The following is a 7,829-nucleotide window of genomic DNA, read 5'->3' as shown; positions in this document are numbered from 1 at the left end:
GGAGATAGTCGGCGCGCTGCCATTCGTCGGCGGAAATCGAATCCGGTCGGGGTTTACCATGTAGAAGATCGGAGAGGCAGAAACGACCGACAGTAATCGTGAAAAAGTGGCTCCACTTTTGATAATTAGGATTTTTTAGATCTAGAGTAACGGGGATGAGAGATTTAATATTAGAGATGGCATGAGCAAGGTGAAAAGGATTGAGAGGGGCGGTGGAGGGAGAAGAAGCTTCGCCGGCTATGGAGAAGAAGGGGGGCGACGGCGACGGCTATGAAGACGAAGAGAAGAAGAGAAGAAGTGGTGCTGACGGCTAGGTTAACCTAGTGCTCTGATACCATATAAGAGAATTAGGTTTTGGAGAAAAGAGAGAATGATATCTCTTACGTATATTAATCATATATATAGTTACATGTAGGAAACCCTAACCTACTACACAAGGTAACCTAATATACAAGGTAACCTAATATACAAGGTAACTATAATAAATAAGAATAATAATAATATACGTAATATATATAATATATATACGCTAATAACTAGTCTTGTTCAACAATTTTACAACGACCCACTTGTTATAAAAGAGTTCGAAACTCATTTATTTCTGCACATCGGCCCACACTATACTCGATCTGTAGATATTATGTTGCGTGTTCTCAATGAACTTGGTGTCGTCATCCCTTCTGATAAACTAGACACGGATTGTTTGCATAAGCAATTGTCGGAGGCTTTATCTACTCAAAATTATCTAATTGTCTTAGATGATGTATGGGCTGACGACATGTATCTGATCCCTAGTGGTTTTCCGGAAAACAAAAAAAGGAAGTCGGATCATCATCATATCTCAGATCCAAAGTTTATTTGACTACATTTATACAGATAAGAGTTGAAAACAACTTTATCGGACCGCATTTAGTAATAGAGAGGAGAAGTTCAGTCGAGAACTTGAGAAAATTGGGAAGAAGATTGCCAAAAACTGTGAAGGACTCCCTGCAGCAATTATACAACTTGGAGAGAATCTGCGTGGAAAATCTTTTCAAGAATGGAAGACATTATCGGAAAAAGAAGATCCACTCGTCATCACAAGATATGACGATACACCCCTGTCAAAGGCACTATTTTTTAGTTACATGATGTTGCCTCAGTATCTAAAGCCATTTTTTCTGTATATGGGTGTGTTCCCTAAACATTATGGGATTTCTCGATCAAAGCTCATCAAATTGTGGGTCTCCGAAGGCTTTCTGGATACATACCCGAGGATTGAAGAAACTGCCGGAAACTACTTAGATGAACTTATTCGGCAAAGTGTTGTTTTGAGAGAGAAGCAGGCCTCTATTGATAAGTATAAATTTAAGAACTGTAGACTGCATTTCACCTTTCGAAGTCTATGTGTTAATGAAGCTAAAAGTGAAAAGTTTTTCCATATCCTGAAAAAATACACCGATTGTACTCCAGAGAACATCAGAAGCCAGCAGCGTTTGTGCGTCCACAATAATGTTATTCTTGCTTTCACACAGATTCATGAATGGATGGAATCAGTTCCGAGTGAAAAATCTCTTCTTTGTTTCGGTCCAAAACAACAATATCCAGTATTGTTGCTCTTGTGTTTTAGATTGCTCAAGGTACTAGATGCACTTGCGATCCGCTTCTACGAGTTCCCACATCAACTACTTGCATTAGTTCACTTGACGTATCTTTCTATCACGTGTGATAGAGAGCTCCCCAACTCCATATCCACACTCTGGAACCTCGAGGTATTGATTTTCACTCGGCATCATAACATCAAATTGTCGAATAATTGTCCAGTTTATCTGCCTATAGATATTTGGAACATGCATAAACTGAAGCAACTTTATTGCAAGGGCTTCGACCTCCCACCTCCTCCGGATGATTCTCATCTTGAGAATCTTATAACAGTTTCAGGTTTGAGTGTTCACAGTTGTACCATAAAAGTGCTTTCTCGAATCCCCAATCCGAAGAGAATAGCCGTTCAGATTGAATCGGCACACGACTCAATCGAAACCTTCAATTTTTTCGGTCACTTTGCCTCTGTCTATGAGAGCTTTGAGTCATTCAAATGCGTTGTTGTAAATCCTAATCTGAGCTCTCTGATTGTTCGTTCAGTTCCGATTTTTCCTATGAACATTAAGAAGATAAGCCTGCGTGGATGTGGATTGACTTGGGAGAATATGGAAGTGATTGCATCATTACCGATTCTTATAGTGCTCAAATTGCGATGGTATGCCTTTTGCGGCCCTCTGTGGAAAATTAGCAGAGGACAGTTCCTCAGTCTGGAGTTTTTGCTGCTGGAAGACCTGGATATTCAGAACTTGGAAATTGATAGTCGATGCTTAACTCGTGTGATTGTTAGGCATTGCTATAAATTGGAAAACATCTTGGATCGATCGAGGTTCCCCAAACTACTAGACATAAATGACTGCAAACCATCCTTTATGAAGAAAATGCGCGAGTGGCGATCCTTTTCTGGTGATGAAGCTGACATCCGTTCTTCAAGTACTATCCTATGAAGGTAATTAATGGTAGTCAAATCTATGTGAAAACGAACGAAAACTATTGTATTCTATATCATTGTCCTGCAGTCTATTCAAAGTGTTTTGAACCATTGAGCCCTTGAAACTCGAAACAACGAAGATGTATATTCTAAAGGGTGATATCAAAACATCAGTGGCATTCCCTTTTTTTCTTCTTTTTTTTTTTTTTTTTTTTTTTTTTTATCTTTACTTGTTACCAAATATAACAGCTCTTTTTTTTTTTTAATCTTTACATCAAATAAAAACAATAAACTATATATAATGTATCTTTTATCCTCTAATCATTTTTCGGTTCATTAGCCACTATTTCATTAAACATTATATATATAACATAGCAATTCTATGTTGATTTTTATTTACATGCTATTATGTGTTGCAGATGGCTTACCGTGAAGATTCTATTCGGCAAGTGCTGCAGATTCTGTTGGGCAAGTGTTGTATTAATGGATATGCCTTTTCAAAGCTTTCATAAAACTGTTTATGATTTGATATTTTCCTGTTTTAATTTGTAAATTTTTTTTCGGTGATCATTAATATTTATGTTTTGGATATTTTCTTGATTTATTCGGCTTTTGTAATAAATGTTTTGGAATGTGCTCTGGATTCGTGCGTTGGATTGGTAGGGTAAAGGAAGCTTAGTATAATACCGTTTTGTCAACATGACCAAGTAGGTTTTGTTTTGATCAATCAGTTACCTCCGCCTAATTATCTCCTCCACCGCATCCACCATATGGCCTCCAATGTCCACTCTCTCTCTCCGGTCAAATCATAAATTTCCTCGATTCTTCCTTAGAGAGAGAAATCTAAATCTTCCTATTCTTCCTTAGTTTAGGGGGCACCGTGCAACGAATTAAAATCTCCTCCACCACATCCACCATACGGCCTCCAATATCACGTGCAACGCATATGATTTAACATTCCGTCCAAAATTGCCGGAAAATTCAATTTAGGGGCCACCGTACAACGAATTAATGAGTTCAGGTAAAAACGTACTATTATTTTTCGTTTAGTAGCACGATTATTTACTCTTGTGAGTTGTGTTGTGAACTATTATTCCTTTCAAATCATTCATAAGTTGCAGTTAGTGCTTTCTATCATTTTAACTCCACTTGGGTTAGAGCATCTCCAAGGTTAACATCTAAAATTGGAGATGATATATCTATAAGGGTTAATAGAATTTTGCTACCTGAACTTTACCCGTTTTTGCACATTGCCACCTTAACTAAAAAGAGTTGCAAGGGCATACCAAAACTCACTTTTTTGAAAGCACATAACCACCTAAGGGGAATATTCCGGCGAATCTTCTCATTTTCCGAAGCACGCGCGATACACATGCTCTATAAAAGGATTTTTGGTCATTACATCCCAAAAATTTTGTGGGCCCTCTTTTTACTCTTTCTTCTCCTTTAGTCTTTGTTTTCTCTCTCTCTCTCTCTCTCTCGTACACCCACACTCATACAGACATTCTTCACAATCATCATCTTCTTCTTCTCTTCTTTCTTTGTGCTTTTCTCAAGAATCAATATTTTTCCAAAAGAAACTCTGCGTTTGAGCAATGGTGTGATGGGAACTGTGAAAGTATAAATCGTAGGTCTTTTTCCATTTTTTATCATTTCTTCAATCATGTACAAAACCTCACCTATCTTAACAAGCACATATTGATGTCCATTTTTCAGTGTTTACAAGTAAAAGAATAAATATAGAGATATAGAGAACTCATATTGTAGTAAATATCATAAATTATACAAGGAGATAAACCATAAGGTACACAATATAAAACATATGGTACAAATTATCTCCCAGCATCATCAAAGATGGAATTCCACTAATTTCCCTATTTCCATAAAAAATAAAATTCGATAAGAAAAAAAGCTTGTACTCGGGACAAACGACGGTGGTGCAGGTCAACTTGAGGCGGCTTTTAAGGAAGGCCTGATTTAGTGATACTCCTCATAATCCACAGGAATATTCGGGGGTGGGCCCACCGCCGCCGCAACGTGGATTTCATCGTTACGATTGGAGTTGGCTTCGATCGCAACAACGTCTTTGCGTTGTACGGTGGTGCTGTTGTGATCGGGGGAGGCGGCCTCCTGTGGGAACCGCTGGAATGCCCACTTCGATGAGTTGCGGTTCATTCCGATCATTTTCGACGAGGTCGCGGCGACGGTGGCGGCCCAAGATTGATTCTTGAGAAAAGCACAAAGAGAGAGAAAGAGAAGAAGATGACGATGATGGGAAAGTCTGTAGCACTGTATGTGTGTGGGAGTGAGAGAAAGAGAGAGGAGAAGAAAGAGAAAAAACAAGCCCCACAAAATTTTTGAGTTGAAATGACCAAAAAAACCCTTTCATTAAGCATGTGCATCGCGTGTGGGCCGAAAAATGGAAAAGATTCTCCAGAATATTCCCCGTAGGTGGTTATGTGCGTCAAAAATGTAAGTTTGGATGTGCCCTTACAACTTGTTCTAGTTAAGGTGGCAAAGTGAAAAAACGGACAAAGTCCAGGTGGCGAAATACTATTAACCCTATCTATAATCCCTAATGAGCAGTGTTATACCAAGTCAATTTTTACTAACCTACTTCATTTATACCATCTAAAATTTAGAATTCCTTTATATTTTATTAGGAGATACTATATATTTACCTAATTTCACTTTTACAAGTGGGAGTTTGTATTTATTTGTTGATCGTTTATTGATTATTTTAATACTTTTTCCTTTAGCATTTGTTTACAATAGATGCAATATATACCACTTGGAGGTATCATTTTACCTGTCCACCTACGATTTAGTTGCTCCCTTGGAGTTTGCTTTTTTTGTGCATAAATGGTATAATGCTATATTCATTTATAGCTCATACTACTGTTTAGCATCTCCTTTGGAGATGCCCTTAATAGCATTTTGCCCCCTAAACTAAAGTGAATTTTGCACGTTACCCCATGTACTAATTTTTTTTACAAGGACTAATTTTTTTTACAAGTTTTTACCCAAACTTGTCAAATTGTTGCACGGTATCATAAAGTTGCCATTTCAGCTCAATTGTCACCGGAATCAGGTGCACATGCGAGGCACGTGAGATTTTTTAGGGTAAAAACGTAAATACATTGGAAAATTAACCCGGCCCTATATATTGTTGTTTTCCCCCGTTTATTTTTCATCCTCCCCTTTTATCACCTTCCCTATGTCTCCAGCCTCCAATATTTTCCATGGATGATTTCTTTGGAGCTGGTAAATCTTGTAAACAGAGATACAAAGGGCGCCTCCTCAACCTTAAATTTCACAGCCATAAACTTGCAATTAAGTTATTCATGATTTTCTCTCTCCACAATCTTCGGTGAAGACAAAATCCTCGTTATTGGATTTCGATGAACTTGGTACCCAAAATTTGGTCTCTGGTTTCACCAAGAAAACATGGAACTTGAAATTCTCATCGGACCTATTCAACAAAATGGTAGAAAGATATATTGTTCGGTAGTGTCAATGGTGAAGGGTCAATGGTACTGTGCAACAATTTGACGAGTTCGGGTAACAAATTGTAAAAAAAATTAGTCTAGGAGGTAACGTGCAAAATGCACTATAGTTTATGGGGCAAAATGTCATTAACCCAAAATAAAATGTATCTTTGCTTTTCTCCCGCTTTACCAATATTCAAAACTGACAACAACAAATGACTAAGTCTCACACAATAATTAAATTTCGAAATAAACAAGACCAGTTAAATTTAAAATTATAATACAAAATAACATTGCAATGGAATCAAACACTAATATGAAATATGTAGATTGTAGTAACTTGATATATATTGCTTGATAAACAGTTTAATAAACGAAATTTAAATGTTTTTTGCTCTAATATTATGAAAAAGAAAATCCATAATATTTTTGAGAAGGAGTATTAATTGTATACGAGACAATAATAGTAAATGCATAAAAACTGACAACTAAGAAAATCAAGTGCCTTGAAAAAAAATTGAATTCATTCTATTCGAGACAGATGGACGTAATAAATACCGAAATCCAACAGATGTAAAGATGCTTGGATTTTAAGCATTTAAAAAAGTAACTACGGTTTAAAATCTAAGTTGCTAACCATGGTTAATTCCAACTCTAGGAGATCCTTACCTATATCAATGCAATATTCTGGTCTGCTGTCGTGTTGGAATAAATTGAATTAATGTGAATTCAATATTAGAATTAGTGGCAATTCCATATTGAAAGAAGTGGGCATTCATGTTGGAATAAGTGGAGGATTGAATAAATGTGAATTTGAAGCACTATTGTCTAGATGTATAGACAATTGTCTTTTGATTTTCCTAAGTATTAAATTAGAATTAAAAGAGTTGTTAGTCTATGAGTTATTTTGTAATTTATTAGTAGATTAATGTACTCCTCATTATAAATATGGAGTACTAGAGATGATTGTAAGCAAGACAAAAAAAACAAAAGAGAAGTAATTTTTCCATCCACAAAACACTTGTATTTTACTTTCTCTACTCAAAAATATTATTTTCTCAAGTCTTTACAAAATCACAAAAATCCAAATTCGGGATTAATCATTTTTATCCTATCCTGGTGCCTACATGTCGTATTCGATAATCTGGCCGGTGAAGTGTCGAATATGGAGTGCAATAGGGATGAAGCAATGAGGGCAAAATCTATCGCCGAGGCCAAGTTGGAGCATAGGGACTTTTTTAGTGCGAAAAAGTTCGCCTTGAAAGCACAAAATCTGTACCCAGGCTTGGATGGTATTTCGCAGCTGCTGATCGATGACACTCGATGTGCACATTTAATTTCAGCAGAAAATAAAATCAACGGGGAAACGGATTGGTATGGAGTGCTCGATGTGTGCCCCTCTGCCGACGAGAACACGATAAACAAGCAGTTGAGGAAATCGGCTCTTCTGCTGCACCCGGACAAGAACAACTCTATCGGTGCAGATGGTGCATTCCAACTTATTTCTGAGGCCTAGAAGTTGCTATTGGACGAGTAGAGAAGGTTGGCCTACAACCAACGAAGAGGAATTATCGGAATATTCCAACAGAGAATTCCGGCACACACTGGTTGTGCACCATCAGCACCAGCGGTGCTCCATCAGTGCACAGTGGTGGCGCTCCATCAACGCAAACTGGTGGTGCTCCATCTGCACACACTGGCTTTCGTCCACTAGTTTACACAAGCTAAGTGCTAGTTCATCGGCATACATCGGCGGCCATCCACCAGCACAACCAGGTGGCGGTCCGTTGGTACGCACCTCTGTCCCACGCCACCAGGTGCGGACCCAGGGA

At 37.8% G+C, this 7,829-nt stretch overlaps 1 protein-coding gene across 1 annotated transcript; it reads left to right on the top strand.

Annotated features, from left to right (window-relative positions):
- Positions 1-535: 535 nt before the first annotated feature.
- Positions 536-3,207, top strand: LOC105960742 (putative late blight resistance protein homolog R1A-10). The gene is made up of 2 exons (XM_088821122.1): positions 536-2,527; positions 2,929-3,207. The coding sequence occupies exon 1, from the start codon at positions 1,128-1,130 to the stop codon at positions 2,523-2,525; it is 1,398 nt and encodes a 465-aa protein (XP_088677248.1). The 5' UTR covers positions 536-1,127; the 3' UTR covers positions 2,526-2,527; positions 2,929-3,207.
- Positions 3,208-7,829: the final 4,622 nt, after the last annotated feature.

Source organism: Erythranthe guttata, chromosome 8, assembly GCF_056151865.1.
Source record: "Erythranthe guttata isolate IM_541 chromosome 8, IM_541, whole genome shotgun sequence".
NCBI lineage: Eukaryota > Viridiplantae > Streptophyta > Magnoliopsida > Lamiales > Phrymaceae > Erythranthe > Erythranthe guttata.
Note: the sequence above shows the minus strand (reverse complement) of the source record. Positions and strands in the feature narration are given on the sequence as shown.

Excerpts from the sequence above, each read along its gene's own strand:
- LOC105960742 (XM_088821122.1), top strand. The coding sequence starts at position 1,128 with ATGATGTTGCCTCAGTATCTAAAGCCATTTTTTCTGTATATGGGTGTG.